General features: G+C 42.8%; 1 protein-coding gene across 27 annotated transcripts in view; it reads right to left on the minus strand.

Moving 5' to 3' along the window:
* Window positions 1–18,769, minus strand: part of LOC102193494 (protein tyrosine phosphatase receptor type D) — a 398,348-nt gene that overhangs the window by 20,478 nt on the left and 359,101 nt on the right. For 7 of the 27 annotated variants that reach the window (XM_013913327.1, XM_013913328.1, XM_005743013.2 and 4 more), the window contains 14 exons: window positions 17,274–17,579; window positions 16,168–16,361; window positions 15,800–15,826; window positions 14,648–14,765; window positions 13,700–14,287; window positions 13,134–13,234; window positions 12,743–12,999; window positions 11,578–11,671; window positions 9,744–9,953; window positions 8,301–8,461; window positions 5,604–5,615; window positions 4,749–4,861; window positions 1,910–1,951; window positions 1,228–1,325 (listed from right to left, as the gene is read on the minus strand). In XM_013913327.1, coding sequence (XP_013768781.1) covers window positions 1,228–1,325; window positions 1,910–1,951; window positions 4,749–4,861; window positions 5,604–5,615; window positions 8,301–8,461; window positions 9,744–9,953; window positions 11,578–11,671; window positions 12,743–12,999; window positions 13,134–13,234; window positions 13,700–14,287; window positions 14,648–14,765; window positions 15,800–15,826; window positions 16,168–16,361; window positions 17,274–17,579 — 2,321 coding nt within the window. The remainder of the gene's footprint in view (window positions 1–1,227; window positions 1,326–1,909; window positions 1,952–4,748; window positions 4,862–5,603; window positions 5,616–8,300; window positions 8,462–9,743; window positions 9,954–11,577; window positions 11,672–12,742; window positions 13,000–13,133; window positions 13,235–13,699; window positions 14,288–14,647; window positions 14,766–15,799; window positions 15,827–16,167; window positions 16,362–17,273; window positions 17,580–18,769) is intronic. The other 20 variants (XM_005743028.2, XM_005743027.2, XM_005743023.2 and 17 more) reach the window with 13 other exon arrangements.

Genomic DNA, 18,769 nt, shown 5'->3' on the forward strand with positions numbered 1-18,769 from the left:
CTCATAGATTTTGGAGTTGTTGAAGGACCTGCAGAGAGAAATTGGCAGGGAAAAGGTGACCGTTCATATCTCGCACAGAAAGCACCTCTTGCTTGCATGTATTTTGAGGTACCACGAGTGTTCTGCCAGTGTAATTTCATCTACATGGCAATACGCAGGTAACAATTACCACTGCCTGAATACAGTCAGCAGGTAAGGTCTTAATGTTTAGATGGGAGTGTTTTCCATAGCATTGATACATGCACACATACAAGGAGACACACAGCTATGGCTTCTATTAACATGTTCTTATCATTAACTTTGTTTAGGCATCTCTCTGCAAATACGTTCATTGTTATGTATTTAATTGTGGCCTGCTCTGCTCCACAGTCTGACTCCAACTACAACGTATAAACTGCAGCCAGCGATGGTAGCCCATGCTGCTCTGTAACCTCGGTGATCTTGGTGGAGTCGCACATGAGCCAGTTTTCCATGACTCCATGTTCTGGTGAGAGTAGCTCTGCAGCTCACAGCAGAGCAGAGCCTGCACTGCTAGCTGCAGTCCAAAACAGTGGAGTTGGAGTTTGTCTGACTGAGGATGATGAAATCTGATGAGTCAGCTGAAGACTAGAGACACCCCTTCAGCCCTGTTCATTATAAATTAATATTGGGTGACAAAATGAGCCACCAAACACAGGATATCATTTATCTATCTATCTATCTATCTATTTTCCCACCCACTTAGATACTGGAAGCACCAACAGGATAATTTTTAATGACGAGAGTTCACCTTTAAATCATAAAATGATATATGTTGTGGCTGCCGCCGTGACATTTTAGTCATGTAGGCTTACTTTATAGCATACACTTGTCAAAGCGGAAAAAAGCACAGGTGTTACTAATGAAATTAATAACCCATTCAGCTGCCTCGGGAAGCAATGTCACTGAGCCAGCAGGCACAATAGCAGGGTCCTGGAACTAGAAATGGAATGTGCCATTATTAGTGTTATTAATTATACCTGTGTTGACATGTCAAACAGCCTAAAGCCTTAGTTTGGTGATGAAAGTAGTTGCCAACACCCCTACCGGCAAGCCAGCCACCAAACACATGCAGCTAAATATCATTAATTTAATATTAATTAAGTAAATTTATGTGATTTGGCCAACACTCCCCCAAAAAGTTGCAGTTTAAGCAGCTGACTCACACTCACAGAGCTCAATCAACATTACGAATTTTCCGACACTCACCTCGTACTCCTGTGAAAACTTGAGGTTATCGTTGGCTTTCAGGCGCTCCAGATGATCCGCTAATTCCATGACAGGGATTGGAGGGTGGCTGGCCATACCTGCCAATCACATTGGACCCAAGGTCAGTCCCCAAGTCTTTTGAGAGGGCATCACCCAAGCACAAGCAAACGGTGAATCATTAGATAAGCGGCATGTGGTTACAACAGGGAAAATGGAAGAGCGGATCGTTGTTAGGCTAGTTTGTTCACTCAAAGCAGTGACCATGCTGGTAAAGAGAATATGGGCACAGAAGCCAATGAGGAGTCACCGAGCACACTTTGCCCCCACTGGGACCTCTCCCTACTGAGAGAGAAGAACGTTATTCACGCTGCAGTGGACAGTTAGCATGACATTAAAGCACAGACACGAACGAACATCCCAAAACAAACAGAACGAAACAAAACGAAAAGACATTCAATGTTAGGCCAGATGTTGACGTCTGCTTTGAGTGATGACATGGTTTCAAGGCTGTCATTTCAAACTCCGCCTCCTGTGATGATATAGCGTTAACATAAGATGGATTAGATGGGGATGGAGATACAAGGCTTGGCAGAAAAAAAAAAAAGAAAAGAAAGGAGTTAAAGCTGAAAAAAAAGTATTCCAAAAACAAGTCGTGTCAAATGTGTAATCGAGACCAACTAACTTGACAAATGGAGGTTACTGGGGTGACTGGGCGCACCTGAACCTGTGGAGGAAACGGCGGTGGAATTAAATATATTGCAGACGTCAGAGCAATGTGATGACTATTGTCTTTACAAAGAGAAGGTAGAAATTGAAATGTGACAAGAGGGAGCTGCATGATTATGTGTTTTCTAAATGGGACATTCATTAGTAACATACAAATCACCATGCTAGAAGCTTTGCTATGCCACCATGCTTATTTCATGGAAATACGAAAGCATACGGGGAACAGAATTGTGTCTCACAGGTGGCCTTTGTTGTTAGTGAGACGACACTGGCTTATGACGATAGCTAGACCAAGCATTCATTCCCAGCTTGTCCAATAATGTCCTTTTTAAAACAAGCCTTTGGAAGCGGCACATTTTTCGACTTGCAGAGTTTGTTGTGGGGTTTCACACATTTATCCAAACCATAATCTCTTTCTCTTTATGGTATCGAAAACTAAGAAGCATAAAGCAAGTAAAAAGCAAAAATGAAATCAAGCAACACAGAGTCCAAAATGAGATACAAACCGCTATCTCCTGGCAGGCTAACTTATGTCGGTACCATACTCTGCAAATGTGAGCATCGTCATTGCTTAAGATCCAGTGTTGCTGCAACCAGTGCATCAAGAGATCAATGCAAAATAACAGCAGATAACTAACTTTATTAAAGCTGATACTTTTGCCCTGCTGATATATATCGCCTGATATTACCTGTTTGCAGATACTCCGATATCGCCATTTATAACAGCTGATGAATGAAAGTTAAAAAAACTATAGAAGAGATTGGAGAAGCACCCTATTAACTATGTGGATAGCCTGTCCACCACAGAGCAACCTCTCTGTTGGCTACACTACTGAAAAGGGACTTTTTCCTTCCCACTGTTGCCAAGTGCTAGCTCATAGTCTGCCATCTGATTGTTGGGGTTTTCTCTCTATTACTGTGGGGCCTTTACCTTACAATATAACACACCTTCAGGCGAATGTTATTGTGAATCGCTGCTTTATAAATACAACTGATATGAACTGAAACGCTACAAACAACCCGCTAATCTGAGCAGTTTAGAAGAGCTTAAAGGAGTAGCTTTTTGTGACAGTACAACAAGATTATTTTTAAGCTGCAGTGTCACACTATCTTAGCAAGAACTCATCAATACACAGACGAAATGTTAGGGGATCTGCTTATATTTTATGTGTCTGAAAGAAAAAGAATATCGGCAGATTTTTGCCTCACCAAGTGTCTTAAAAGTCCTGTCTCTTTTGCTCCAGTGTTTGATGCTCTGGGGTGAGAACGTATTGAGCATGCTACTTGGAGGCTTGTCAGTATAATAGCAATGCAATAGTTTATGTGTAGGTGTCAGTATATTTAAGAGCTTAGATAAAGGGAAAAAGATGAAAGAAAATTCAACAAGACTCCTTTTTGTTTATGGTGTCAACATCTGGACTATGGCAAAAGATCTCCACCTTAAGAATTTATGTGCCATTATGACACACCAGCTGGGTGTTAGTCTGTCTCTGCAGAGGTGATATCTCATTTTGGTTTCTGGCACAAGTGGGCATTAGCTAATGGAAGCTGCAGCGTTTTCCCACCCACTCTCGCGTCTCTCTGAAAGACGGCAAAGGCCGTTTCTATTGCAACCCACTACTCAAAATCCATTTCCACCACTGGGGGACAATGAAGGTACCTTTTCCAACACACTGTCGCTCAAACATCAAGCGTCCTTAAGATGAAAATGTCCATTGACGGGGTAAAGAGCTGAGAGAGAGTAGGGGAGAGAGGTGGTCTAATGTAGAAGCTGCTTCAGGACTTGAGAGAAAGTGGTCAGGTGGTAGGAAAAAGAAATGTTTGGCCCTTTTTGAGCCAAGATACCAGCTCTCAAAAAGGCTGTTTGGGGGGAAAAGTGATGGCTTGAGAGGCGAGCGAAATAGTGGAAGGATAGTTGAGATCACTCTGAGCCAAAAGGAAAAATACCCCTCTGCTGGGATGAAACACTCTGTAATGGCCCCTAAAATCATTGAAGAGCATTCATAAATATGCATAATCTTTAGCAAAAATTAGCCTGCGGGGATAATTCATCCTCCTTTCATACTAGCCGACCTGAAAAATATGGCATTATTGGCAGTCTCTGAACACCTGTCCCAAAGCAGCGAGTGCCAGAGGAACTCAAACGGCAGTCAAGTGTGCCACTCTTGGTCAGCATGGAGGCAAAGATGCATGCCACCTTTCCAGGCGATAAATGGACTGTGACTCCTGTCTTTTCCCGAGGCGAGAAACGGCCGCACGACTGAGCCACGGCGCGACCGCTCACCTCAGCACTAAAGGTCGGCGCGAGTAAACATCGCTGTTTACAGCTTGTCACCGCTTTCGTATCCCTATGGCCTGCATACCGAATGAAACACACGGACGTTCTGTATTTTGCTCAACTTCCGCGATGTTCCTTGTCCTAACAGGACTACACCGCTACAGAGTGACAGGTCTGGATGACCTGGATAACCCAGGTGCAGAGGAAGATGACAGATGTCACGAAACTGTCAAGCTCACATTTCTGCCTCTCCATTTCCTCCCTGAGAAATGTCTCCAGGGAGGCCCGTGTCAGTGCTGACCCTCTGTGTCTTCTCAAGCACCTGTCCATTATCTACCTGCAAACTGCTCACACAGTCTGTGCCAATCTCACTGCAAAGATGATGTGTTTTCTTACAGTGAGGTCATATTAGGCTAGCTGAATTAATTAATGCAAGCACTCAGTAGCACTGACATCCTCAGTCTTAAATTCACACCACACCAAGACGACAACATGTGGCATCGTTCGGGATACTTACCGGGTGTTTGGAAGTTGAGACGTCGCAGCTCAACTGGATCAGTGGGATGATGAAGCGGCATTTCCTTGCTGTTGGGGAGACTACCTTTTCTAGCTTCAGACTCGGCTCGTTTTCTGTGGAGCAAATTGTCAATTTTAATTAATTCCGGGAGATTATTTGACTAATTTGTACTCAAAACTCTTAATTGTTATTGTGTAACCTCAAAGCTTGCCTCGCGGTCTCATGAATAATGAAGGCACATATGTAATTAAGGAAGTGACAGGGCTACATTCTTGTAGTACATAGGGCTATAAGAGGTAGGCAAAATAACATCACGTTATAGTATAAAGCCATCAAGTACAATACGCCCTTAGACAGTAAATACTACCTTTAGCAAAACCTTTTGTTCACTTTTCACTACTAATGTCAGGCGAAGGTTTGGATACAACTTTTTAGTAATTTGGAAGCTGTAGCTGGGGTTGGTTTAAGAGTGCATTACATTATATATTGATAGTGTTTTTTGTTTCAGAGAAAACTTGCTCCACTCCCTTTTTAGTTTTGTTAGATTCTCGAATCAAGTGCCACTTTCACAGATGTAAATGTAGTTCATTCTTTAAAAAAGAAGCAAGTTAGGGGGCCATGTTGCACCACGAATACAAAGTTAATTAGCAGTTGGAAAGGTCAAGCTGCTTGTGCTTTGATCTCCTCCTATCATACACAGCAGATGTAAGCAACATGCTTCCCAGGTCATTTCAACTCCAAATGCGAGACAGCAGTTTCTATAGGTTTAGGTATCATATGCACAGCAAGGACGAGGGGGGAAAGAAAGGGTTTTGAAAGGAATTAGTTCTTTATCTATTTCTTTCTCACTCTTACCTGTCCGGCTTGCTGCTCCATTGGTGAGCAAGAAAAGAAATATCAACAAAACATTAGGTGGTAAGACCGTTGACTTTGTATACTGGAGAATGCCATAAACTTTTCCTTAGAATAAGTAAATGGCTGGCTTGCATGAGAGACAAACGATACCAATCATATCTCAGTTTTTGCTTCGCGTGCGAGATTAGTGATGCTTCACTTCAGAGATTATGCTCAATTATGCAGCCTTGGGGCTCTTTGTTTCAAATGCTACAGTTTCCCAGGTGCATCCAAGATTTGTACATTGTATCTCTGCTATTTCAAGCAGTTTCAGCTGATTGCTTCTTGTTCGAGCATAAAAGTCATCTCTTGACTCTTAATTGCTGTGTCTGCCTTCTCCTGCCTACCACTGTTGCATTTATTAAAGTCACGACGTCGGCACGTTCAAGTGGGATCAGGATCTCGGATGAATGTGTGCAAGTCAAGCACATAAGAGCGTTCAAATTTGTTTTATTTAAAACAAAACGATCGCGCTCTATTGATTCGGCAGTCCGACCATCCTGTCGTCCCCCCCTGCGAGATCGCTAATAACGATAACATCAGCGGGGGTGGATGTGCTCTCGTTAAGACTGAGATATCCACTCTCTGTAATGTATACGGTACACTGTGGCCCAAGCACACGGAAACAGAGTAGTAGTACTGCTGCAAGTCAGAGAGAGCAATAAATGAGCATCTCTGCAAACGCAGTAACGTTAAGCACCAATTTAAAAATCAAACAAACACAAATGAGCACTGCCCTTCTGTTCTATGTGTTAAATGCCCACATGAAACTACAGTGAGGCAGATTAATGTGATATGACTCTAACAATAATGATAATACTGATTTAAAGCACTGATGAGGATACCTTGCTTGCGATCGCACCGCAACCCTAGTTGGCCCTGACTTCTGTTTCTCTCTGCTCGTCATACCCGCGCCCTTTCCTATAGCTCAGCAGAACATGCTTGTTTCCATTTGTTTTGCACAGGAGGCGACTTTTGTCACATAAAAATTGATCTTGACAAGAGAAATATATGCTGGTTATGCACTAAATGTTCCCTAATGTGGCAGTGACACTGGCTGGGTAATCGATGTGTAAATCTGCCTGCCACGAATGGAAAGACCAAAGCCAGCCGCATATGCAGTCCATGCTCACTTTCAAGTCACCTTTGTATTATCTCAAATTTTATATGAACGAATGCCAAGGACAATAAAATGCAAGAGCCAGAATAAAGCTGTACCTCTAAACCTCTTTACATTACACTGATAGTATTGATGGATTTTTTTTTGGTCTTCGGTATTGGTACTGTTATGTGATTTGGGCTTGTGCTGACTCTTCAGTTACTAATCTTACCCTTCCAAAATTAAACCTTGAGGACTACTGTTAAATTCTGCTTAGGCCTGGACATTTGATTTAATGAACACTGCAGAAAATCTGCCTTATGTAAAAGGTGAGAAGGGACAAGATAGCAAAGTGTGTAGATGTGTAAGTGTGCACCTTCAATATGTGCCTGTCCCGGCAAAACAGGAGGGCAGCATAAGGTCAAAGCCTGGATCAAGAGCTGAGTCCCCCCTCCCGTGGAATAGGTAGTGGGATAAAGGAAGAGGCTGGGAAGCTATCCCAGGCCCCAGGGCCTTTCAAAGGCTGCACACACACATGCGGTGACATGCAGCAGATAGTCAAAGCTCTCCCCTCCTACGCTTGACTGATGAGCAGTGACAGCACGAGGTCTGACTACCACTAGGGGGTTTTAGGCAAAAAAATAAAAAGAGGCTGTTTTGATTCAGTGTGAAAATGCACTACAGCAAGTGTTTTATTTTTTTTTACAGTGTTACATGGGTTTAAGAGTGTGTGTTTGTGCGTGCAGGGGGCGGAGGGACGTGTCTGATTAACTTTCAGTCAACGCACGTGTCTGTTTGAAGAATCGTGGGCGACTGCACTTCATGCCTTGACAGCTTGGGTAGCTGCATTCTTGAATTCACTTACAAGAGATTAAAAGTGTGTGTGTGTGTGTGTGTGTGTGTGTGTGTGCGCGCGCGCGCGCGCAACTGGCTTTGACAGTCACGGCTTGTCTGAAGATCAATGCACCTTATGGTTTTAGCTACATTCTCACATTTAGCATCTGCACTCAAATGTGCTAACTGCACATTCATGTGTGGGGTTTTTAAAATACATTTAAGTACTTATTGGTAACACTTGAATGCTCGGTGACTATAGATGACATGAACTTAAAGTGCACGTATGCGGTCTATGTAGTAAAGCGCGTGTACATTAGTGCATTGTTTTATACTGTCTCCTTTGCAGTCAATGTGCACTAGCACAGAAATAGAGTTCAGTGACTTCCCACCTACACTGAAGGGGGAAAAATACATGGCTCTTTATTGGCTTTGTATGCAGCTGGTATTTCCAGTGGAATGTGGAGTTTAAAGCTACGGCTAACTGCCTTAGCTAATCACAGACATTTGCTAAGAAACACATCCCTAACATTAGCTGTTTAACAGCTAACTACATTCAGAGATATGGCGCCAGAAGTTAGGCCAACCCCATTAGCGGGCGTTGGTATCAGAGTCTGACGTGTTTGCGTGTTAGTGTGTCTTTTCACGCTAAGCTAGCTGTATATTCTGAATTGGATTCTCATGCTTGTGCTCCCTGTGTGTTAATTAGCTTTTTAAATCCTCACCTCTTGTAAAGGAGGATGGCAATGACGATGCATATGATGAAGACAACAGCTAGCACAGGCCCCACCACCCAGATGAGGCCCTCCTCCTCATCGATGATTGGCTGGGGATCGATGTCGGCTGAAACGACCGAGTCCGAGTAGGGGCTGGTAGCATACATAATCTGAGCCAGGGAAAAACAAATTAAAGGTAAATGTTCTGAAATACGCGCCATTTTAAAAAAAAATGAAAGGTTTGTCCAGTTTTCTGTGCATCGTTTCGACATCAAAAGTGTTGGCGGGTACAACAAACCCAATCTAAACGCTTTCCAGGGTGTCAAATGTGCTACACGCAGTCTGATACCCTCTTATATCCGGATTTAACAGTTTGTTTTGTTTCCGCTTCTTTTTACTTTACTTTAACTCGTTGGTTAAAAAAAAGTGTTAGGGGGTGTTAAAAATAACATTTATCCACGGAGTGGTCTCTAACACGCTCCATATGTGGGTAAGGACCTTCTTGCTTTTCTCTGATGCTAAATGACACCTCATGCGTGTCTTTTAGATGCCAGCAGCTTTGACAAAGCGTCAGTATTTGACGCCCTGGGAATGACAGCGGGCTAGTACATCTAGACCTATTTTTGGGTGCCTGAGGTATTTAAAGCAGCACTGCAAACCTTCAGTTAATATACGGCCACTGCTGAGCATATCTTGGCGAAGACAGACATGACCAACAATACATATTAAAAGCCAATTCAAAGTTTTTCTGTGTAGTTCCTTCTAAGCCGGACTTTGACCAATCAGAATTATCTTTAGTATCTTTCCTATACTGGAGCCTTGATTGAACTATTCCACAGTCCAAGTGAAGATTAAAAAAAAAGGTCCAGTGGGAAGAAAATATATGCTTCAGTGGGCAAATTAGAGATTTCCCTCCGTCCGTCATTATCGTTTTTGCTCTACCTGAACTCAGGGTTAGTGGAGAGAGTGTGAGGCAGCACTATAGACCCTGCAGCTCATCAACTCCATCATCTTGCCTGCAGCTGCCTAATCATGCAGCTTTCTGGTCTTCAGTACAGACAGACAAATGCACACACACACTAGCTGCAGCAGCGAAGATAAGGCGGACCGCACACTGGATGCAATTAAAGAGGAGCGCTGTTATCGAGGTGTTCTCGCGATCAGCTAAGGTCTTAAGGGGCTTCTCTCCCTAAAGCAGCAAGGGTCAGCTTCTTCTGGCTGCAGCTTTAAGTTTTAAAGTCCAACGCCTCAAAAGGACTCAGAGTAACACATCTGACCAGAAGCCAGCTCCAACCCTCAGCCAGGACGCGGCACGGTTAACCTCCTCTGCTTACCAACACGGACAGCTGCTTTTTATTTTTTTATTTTAAGAACAAAGAATGTGAAATCACTAGCAAGGGGGCTTCCTAACGGGAAGAAAACTTATACTCGAGTATCGCGGGGTAGACTTACATTCTCGGACATCTCCAGAACAGCAAGCACAAAGAAGATGTATTCCTGGCCATTCTGAAGTTGCTTGTTCTCAAAGTCCCCATAGATCTTTCCATCTCCCAGGGTGAACTGTTTGGGCAGGTCTTTGAAGTAAGCGGCGATATAGGCTTTGGGTTCTGCCTGCCTCTGGAAACGAAGGCCCCTGCTCGTTCGGTTTATCTCCTTCAGCAGCTACAGTGAGGAGTGAGAAGCAGACAGTTGATAACACACAGGCACACGTTCCAGTACACACATGAAAACAAATCCACACAAACCAAATATCTCTATCTAGATTTTTTTTCTTCTTCTTCTTTTTTCCCCCTGATCGCTGAGCTGAAAACGCTGATTGCAAAAAAAAAAAGGCCAGAACATTACAAGAAAAGATCAATGACTTATTTCGTGTTTTTTTGGACTACAAAAGATTGTCAGATTAAAAGATTGTGTGGATTTCCAGCATATAAAACAGCTGAGGATTATCCAACAGCTTCAAACAGTAAAAAAGACACCAAATTAATTCAAAACAGCTCAATTATTCTTCTCTTGCTGATAGCATCAGAAAGATTTTTTGATGAAATATGTAGACAAATAGAAGAGAAGAGTTTTCTGTGTTTGACGACTTCTGTTATGCGTTTTTAATTCTTTGCCTTCAGTTCGAATGAAAGATGTGTAGAGCTGGATTATATATATTGAGATTAAATTAGCAACATGTTCAAATTCACGTTTAATTTGTGCTTTATTTGTTTGCCGTTTTTCCCTCCTCTGTTGCCTCCTTAGGCGATTAGTTTTAGCGCTTGTGACTCTAATAGGCTGAAGGACTGTGCCCTTCGTACGAGCCATCAGATTTTAAATTTCTGGTACAAAGCTGATAATTATGCTAATCGGGCCTGGCTAGTTGTTTCGTCGTCTGAATGCATATCCACGGCCTGTGCGCGTGTGCGGTTGTCATTCACTTTAGAGAGGGTGCGCTCATTGTGTGTGCTCTGTTTTGGCTGCGGGGCTGTTGGTGCTGCCCGATAATGTCTTCAATCATCTCTCCTGTCAACACAGCTAAATCTAGCTGCCCTTGGGAAAAGTTGTGAAAAGGTGAGTGCCAATATTGACAAACAAATAAATTCTGACAGAGGGGTGACTTTTGGCCAATCGGTCAAGGCTACAGACACATCGGCACGAGCTGGAAAGCCGATACCAGGTGAGACACCGCGTGTTTTTCTTTCAGCCTTCCAGACACGTGCGACATCTCAAGATTTAAAAATTGAGGTATAATTATCAAGATTCGATTTGCGAGTGCTATTCTTCTTGTTCCACCTCGAATTGAAACATTTGCTTACACATACATCAATGCATAGCCCAGACCCCCCACCCCTCACCCCCCTCGAATTATCCCGACTGGCTAAATATAAAAGTTGTCAAGTGTTTTGTGGATATGCAGGTAGCCTAGCTTTGCCTGGAATGAGAAGAGACATGAAGGCCTGATGCAGCTCTTCAGGTAATTACCACAGACATAAGGAGGAGGAGGAGGAGGTGGGGATAGGGGTTTGGGTTTGCAGTGCACTTGATGGCTACTTTATGTTCTCATTTCCATATGAACAGTGCTCTCTGCAGCTATTTGCGTCAATCAGCGGGACTCATCTGCTGTTCTCCCAGCCCCTTATTTTTTTTCCTAGTTTGAAGGAAAAGACGTGTGCGGGCTGCATGTGCGCAAAGTTTATAGGGCTCGTTATGAAGCCGAGTATAATAAGGAGATAAAAAGAAAAAAAAATTATAGCCATTATAACCAATTATGACAATTAAAACCAAATCATCCTTTTCAGCATACCTCCTCCAAATTCATCTCGTCAGGACTATCCCAGGGTTTGAAAAACTTGCCGGTGCGTTGCTTCTTCAGAGGTACCACCACAATATAATAACCCCTGCAAAATATAAAGTGTTATATAAATACAAATTGTTCTGGACTGGGTGGAGTCAGTGGAATAAACAACACAGCAAGAAGAGCCACGGCAACGGTGTCTGTCCGTATTAGAAAGCGTAGTCTGCTGACCAGAAAACAGTGCAAAGAGACTAAAATCATGCTTTTAGCAAGTTACATGATCTCTTATCATCTGATCAGGGATTTCTTTTCTGCATTAATTCAAGCATGTTCATTGAAGTCAGGCAATATGGTTATACCTCGGTTAGGCCCCCTGTGGGCTAATTAGGAGAGCTCAGCAAAGCGAGATGGGTTTTTCATCTCTTCATCGGGGTGGCAACAGAGATAACGACCTCCTGCCAGATTTGGGCTTCCTGGTTTGGGCGCTGCTCTAGCTAGCATTAGCCAGGATAGCAGTGTGGCCAGCTAATGGGAAACTAATTAGCTTAAGCTCTGGCGTGGGAGATAGTGGTCCAAATGTAACCACCGATTTAAAAAGGAATAAAGAAAACCCCAAGATGGGTTTGGAGCTTCAGTCTGCAATCGGATGTGATCCTTGGCCTTCTGACAACCCTGGGCTTTGTTGAAAGGCTGTAAGACACTTTATAGGGCTTAGAGGAGTGTGCTTAAATGAGCCGGGGTGCTCCACTGTGTAATGACTCAGGTGAAGTGGATATTACACTGAAATGCAGGGATGAATATAAATGACTGTTTTGGAAGAATTACCCCTGACAAGGTCAGCTATCAAGTTAACTTGTTTATTTCCATTCACAGAGCAACAGTAGGAAATACAAATCAGTAATGTGGATGTGGGAAACGAGTTAAATATCCAACAAGACACATTTTGACACACTACCCAGGTCAGGAAATTCAGAGTTGACTCAGGAACGCTGCTCCGAGCTAATCTGTTGGCTTATGTTGTTATTATGTGTTTGACTGCATAGCTGCAATGGATGTATTGTATCTCACTGATGGAGCTCAATTCGGGACTGAAAACAATACTTCTGATCTATGCAGTACTAATGAATCAAAAAATAAAAGGAAAACACATGCACACGTTTTTTTTTCTGCTTACCTTACTCTCTCAGAAGTCTCCACTGCAGGTAGCTCCACAGTCACCATACCGTCTGAGTTGGTCTTGTCGACCAAATAGGGTTTGGTGCGGAGGACGTCCGGGGCCGTCATGGTGGACACGCGGTGCTGAAGACCTCCCGCGCTGTTGCCGCGATTGGTCAAGAGGAAAGAGTACTGAGTTTCAGGCTGAAGACCCGTGATTAGCTTCTGGGTTAACTTCCCATCGACCTCCACACTCTGCCCGTTATCGTAGAGGATCTGTAAAAGGATGATTCACTTGAGGTTTCATGTAGAATACAACATGATTTCTAATGTAGTGTACATTGCAAGTATTTACAAGGCTTTGTGTTGCGTGTATATGAAAGTGCCATACTGAGCTAGGCAATGCTCACAGTGAAAGGTTGAGCCGGGTTGTAGGTGTCTGGAATTTCCCATGTCAGCAGCACCGACGACTTCATGGCAGCTTTCACGTGAAAATTTTTTGCAAACACTGCTAAAAGAAAGGGGGAGCATGTGATTTAGACACAAAACATCCTCTCGCTCTTTTTTTTTTTTAAACAAATCTACCGACAGAAGTCCCACATCGTTGCTTACCTGATGCCTTCTTTAAAACCAGGCTGAAAGCAGCAGTGCTACTCTGAACTCAACACTATCCTCTTACCTTCTTACGCACCAGCTCTTAAAATTAATGACTGACCTTTGCTTAACTGACAAGACAAAGAGACGTACATACTTACTCCACGTGCATTTCTTAAATGACTGTTAGATTAAAGAGACTAATGATAGGGCAGTATGTCAGAACCAAAGTCTTCGGGTTGACTCCGTACTTTGACAACTTCTGCCTTTTGAGGTTTTTAGGGAAGTGATTGGAAAGGGCAGAGCAGGGAAAGGTCGGCTTGTTATTGTTTTTGTTTTTTTAAAGGGAAAGGCCTAAAAAAAATTCAGGGACTGGTCCTACCTTGATCCACAGGCTGTGTCCTGAATTGGACACTTGGGCTATAGGGACCAGCGCCCTTGCTGGTGAAGGCACACATTTTAATATCATAAGTAGTATCGGCCCTAAGGCCATCCAGGATGACTGTTGACTCCGGGGCAGTGATGAAGAGTTCTGAGGGACTGCGCGGGCTGTTGATGTCCTTGTACTGCAGAGCGTACTTCACTATTTGCCCGTTTCGTTCTGCCAGCAGCACAGGTTGCCAGCTAACCTGAATGGTGGAGGTGGTGGCGCCCTCCGCTTTAATGTTCTGAGGGTAGCCGCTTGGAACGTCCTCGTTTGTGGTCACTTCTTTGACCGTTTCTTCACCAAAGCCCACCTTGTTGCGCGCCGATAGGCGAAAAGTGTAAGAGGCTCCCTTGTGGATCTCTTTGGTTGTGTAGTGGTTCTCTCTCTCTGCGAACTCAATAACAGTCAGCGGATCCACATCTTTACGGCCAAAGCGGAGACGATAGCCTTGCAGGGGCCCGTGAGTTATTGCTGGGGGGTTCCACTGGAGGAGAGCTGTGCCCATGTTGGTTGTACTGACCTTAAGCCAAGGTTTTTCAGGAACTAATAGCAGCAATGGAGAAAGGGACAAGTTAGAAATATTTGCAGCACACAGGCATTCAGTGTTAGTCAATCTACAGTCAGCTATCTCTGTCTTTAGTGTGGCATGACGCAGTACAAGAGGCGTTTCCTGGTTTTTTGTTTTGTCTGTTTACGTTACTACAATAAAAGTGCCTTCAGCTTTGCCATGTCATACCAGTGGGTAAGACTTATTGTTTCTTAATGAGACAGTAATTAGCTGTATTCGTGCTCACTGACAAGTGTAAATAATGCTTAGGATATTACATAACAGTTTGACTGTTATTAGATGCAATACTATAGCATTGCAAAGTGGAGATGTGTCAGCAGTGATGGTTCAGTTACCTGCACCAGTGGTGGTGATCAGCTTGGGCTTGCTGCGTGCACCGTCGCCCTTTGTCGTGAAGGCTGCGACAGTAACAGAGTACGTGGTCTCAGCCTGCAGTTCTGTGATGATCATTTCCTGTGAAGACACAAGACTTGAGTTGCAGGATGCTCATGTGTTATTATGCAGATGCAAGCAAACAGAAGTGGGATGTGATATTAAAATAACCTTCACGAACACATTCCTTTAGCATATGTGAGGCAGCACGCTAAACAGCTGGCCAAAGATGCAGATCGAGAATCCCAGCTGTAGCCAAGCAACAACACAATCAGGAACAACCTTTCTTTCCAATATTTCCAGTGTTTATTATCTTGACTTCACTGTCAGATAAACAGCTCTTTGCAAATCGTCTCTCCCTCCTCGCTGACAGGAAGAGACCCTACTGAGCACAGCAGCAGTTGGCTGGGGGTGTGACCGGGCTGTTCGCCCAGCGAGATTTACCCCTTTGGTGATGGTGGCAACTTTTCCGTCTGTAGAAGGTGAATTGTGCTTGATCAGCAGCTTCTTTTAAGCCTAGTTGAGTTTTTATCTGAAGTTTAACCATTTCCAAACATACTACACGTGACTATTTATCCATTTGCACATGAGTAAACCACAATAATTCAAAGCGCCAACACAGTTCGACATCTTCAAGTTAAAAAGTCACCAAAAATAAACGAAAACGTCACCCCCAACCAGATGGCTGCACCTTCCTGAGCCTGGTTCTGCCAGAGGTTTCTTCCTGTTAAAAGGGAGTTTTTCTTTCCCACTGTTGCCAAGTGCTTCCTCTGAGGGGTTGTTTGATTGTTGGGGTTTTCTCTGTATTTTCTCTGTATTATTATTTGACCTGGTTTTGACGTGCTGCATCACATATACTTCAACTCTAGGCATGTGTGACTTGACAGGGATCACAGTGAAAAGCTTTACTTAACAAATAACTACAAAAGTTCAAATTTTATTTCATGTTATGTTTTGTTCATCAGCACTTGTAGTTTGGTAAGCTTCAGATGAGCTTCCTTTCTGCAGTTATTAAAGATGAAATAACACTCAACCTATTAGTTAACATATGTACGGGCATGCAGAGGTTGACTGCAGGAGAAAACATTTGTATTTCGTGAAGTTGAGCTACTCACATGATCAGTTGTATCATCATATTCCCACTGATTTTGAGATCAGAACATGGAGAGAAAAAGAGACAACAAATAAGGCATAGACACTAATCACTGGAAATAAAATGCACACACAGTGTTTGTCTACAGCCACTAAATAAATTAAATAAAATTTTTTCATAGAATATTTACAGAAAAAGCAGAAATGATCATCCACATACAGATAAACAAGCTTGTGTGTCCAACTGAATTCTCATTAGTGGCAAAACAAGTTACAACTAAGCTGAATAAATAATCAGGCTTACATAACAATAGTTTGTAATTGTGAGTGAGAAAAACATTATGTGTCTCAGATGTGGTGGCTGGCTGAGGGTGGGGTGGGGGTGTTGTACCTGGGCATCATCAATCAGGATGTCCTTGATGGCTGGCTGTCCTGTGGGCTCCCCATTAACCATCCTGACATAGTGCACCTGGTACCCTCGGATCTGACCGTGCTGCTTGGTGGGCATCGGTGAACGCCAGATCACTTTAATTGATGAGGAGTTGACAGCCTCCACCTCAACTTTACGAGGTGGCCCGCTAGGAACTGGAGGAACACCATGGGATAGAAGAAAAAAGGTGAAAATTATAGAGAACCCCTTCACCCCCTTTTTTTTTCTCTCTCTTTTTTTTTGAATCTCGCCCAAAGCCGTAGCGCAAAATGCTGCAGTGACCAAAAAAATAAAAAATAAAAATCACAAAAGTGCAGCAAACTGCAACAAGCACTGCATGACATCAATATTTCAACAATGGTAAGGAGGGGGGGTAAAAACCAACCGCAAAAACAGGTCTGACAACTGACCTAATGTCGAAACATTAAAAATGGGTAGAGTGGATTTTAAAAACATGGAATAAAAATGCCTTTTTGCCAAAATAGAAAAGTGGAGCCAAAGGAGGCTTCAAGAGTTTCAACTGCTTGAAGCACGGCAAGAATTTTGGCTATGGAGCAAGGAAAAAAAATGGGTTAAAAATGACTGTATCACATGACGAGAGACAAAAAAAATCTTTTTAAAAAATGGCCTTCAAAAAAAATCTTCCACCTTTTGTTTTGCCCACTGTCCTCAATTTGTCAAGTTCTCAAAAAAAAAAAGAAAAAAGTGAAAAATACGATGACATTCGGTAAAAGTTTCAAAAATGACAGTTGGGACTGGAAGTTTGGAGGCCTTCTGCTGAAAATGCCATACCATGTGTTGAAATTGAGCAGCGTACGAGGTGGGGGATATAAAAAAGCCAAAAAATTGTGCTTTTTGCAAAGTGAGTTTCTTTTCTTTTAAAAAAGCATTGTCCAAAAATAGGGTTAAAAGAACTGAGTGTCGACAGTCATATTAGAAGCAGGCAGAGAGGGTAGAAGAGAAGAGGGGGGTTTGTAGATATAGGCAAGGCTGTTAGTATTTGACAGGGTAGGTTAAGAAGGGTAGACTGGAATTGCAGCTGGAGCTTTGTTTTAGCGAACACATACCATCCTCCTCTGTGCGGATGACCTGCGGCAGGCTCTCCGGTCCTGCTCCAACATCTGTATGAGCAGTGACAGTCACACGGTACTCTGTCCATTTTTCCAAGTTTTCCAAAAGGTACTGGGTGCTTTCTGGAGGGATGTTGACGATTTGACGAGTAGTCGCGTCCTCCCCTTCGGTCGCAGCGTACTGGATGGCGTATTGCGTTATGATCCCGTTTTGTAATTCGACAGGTGGTGGCCGCCAACTTACCAGGATGTTGGTGGAGCTGGGGCTATAGCACTTGACTTCCTGAGGTGGGCCCGAGGGTTCTGGTTGTCGGGTTGGATTTGGAGCAGGTTTTTTGGGGTTTGGTTTTGGTGGGTTTTGGTGAGGCCATTCATTGGGTTGGATTTTTTTTTTTGGGGGGATTTTGTGTTTTGAAAGGAGTTTCAGTTTTTTGTTTTGTTCAGGGTGATGATGGTAGAATTGACCAAACCAAGGGAAAAAAAAGAAGAGGGAAATAAAATGATAAAAAAAAATGAGGCAAAAGCACAAGGACACGTGGGTAAATCAAAAACATTTTAAATCAGTGAAACGTGGAATACACAAATAAAGGCAAAATGAAAGGTAACGACAAACACAAAAGTGGACCAACTCGTGATGAATGGATGGTGGTGACTGGGAAAATTAAATGGACTGATTTACCATATGCAACCTACCTTTGTCATGAACAAAAAAAAATTTATTAAAACAAAGAAGACAAAAATCACATATTCTAATATTCTTAGATCCCGTAAATATGAAAGAAAAAAAAAAAGCTACACCTACTTCAGATGACATGTAAGTTAAACCATCTTAAAACAGACTAAGAAAAATTTGGCAAGCAGTTACCATCAATCCAAAAACATAAAGGTTGATGCTGTAACTATTTTTAAAAATAGAAAAAAATATATATTGTGTTTGTCACCAACCTTTCCGAAGCCTGTTGGTTTGTGGTAAAAGCCTGATTGTACAACAGAGAACTTCCCAAGGAGACATGACTGATTTATTAGATTCTGATAACATTGGCATGCACTGTTCTTTCCAAGTTAACTACATCATTTACTACATCATCTGAGCCAAGTTAAAACGTGTGATCTTTTATACCTACCTGATCCCTGCCCTTGTCTTTCAAAGCCCTCAGATTTAGGTCAGATACACAGAAGTTTCCTCTTCTTTTTAAAAACATTCATTTATTTTTATATAAGAAATCTAAGGCTGGTAATTCTCTGCATTTCCAATTTTTGTTTTTACCCCCTCCCCCAATTTTAACCAGCTGCATAAATCTGAGGTCTTTCGGGTGAACATGTCCCTAACTACAAAGGCAGTACTCGCTTTGAGCTTTCTATGATATTGAAACTCATGAACGCTCTTCGTTCAAATCTGAATTGAGTATTAAGGTGAGAGTTCTTGAAGAAAATGGAAAAAAAAGTTTCTTTGGTTCTCTCCGTTGTAGCCACATAGAAAGCTCAGACAGACT

Source organism: Pundamilia nyererei, unplaced genomic scaffold, assembly GCF_000239375.1.
Source record: "Pundamilia nyererei isolate P.nyererei 1_Seehausen unplaced genomic scaffold, PunNye1.0 scaffold00126, whole genome shotgun sequence".
NCBI lineage: Eukaryota > Metazoa > Chordata > Actinopteri > Cichliformes > Cichlidae > Pundamilia > Pundamilia nyererei.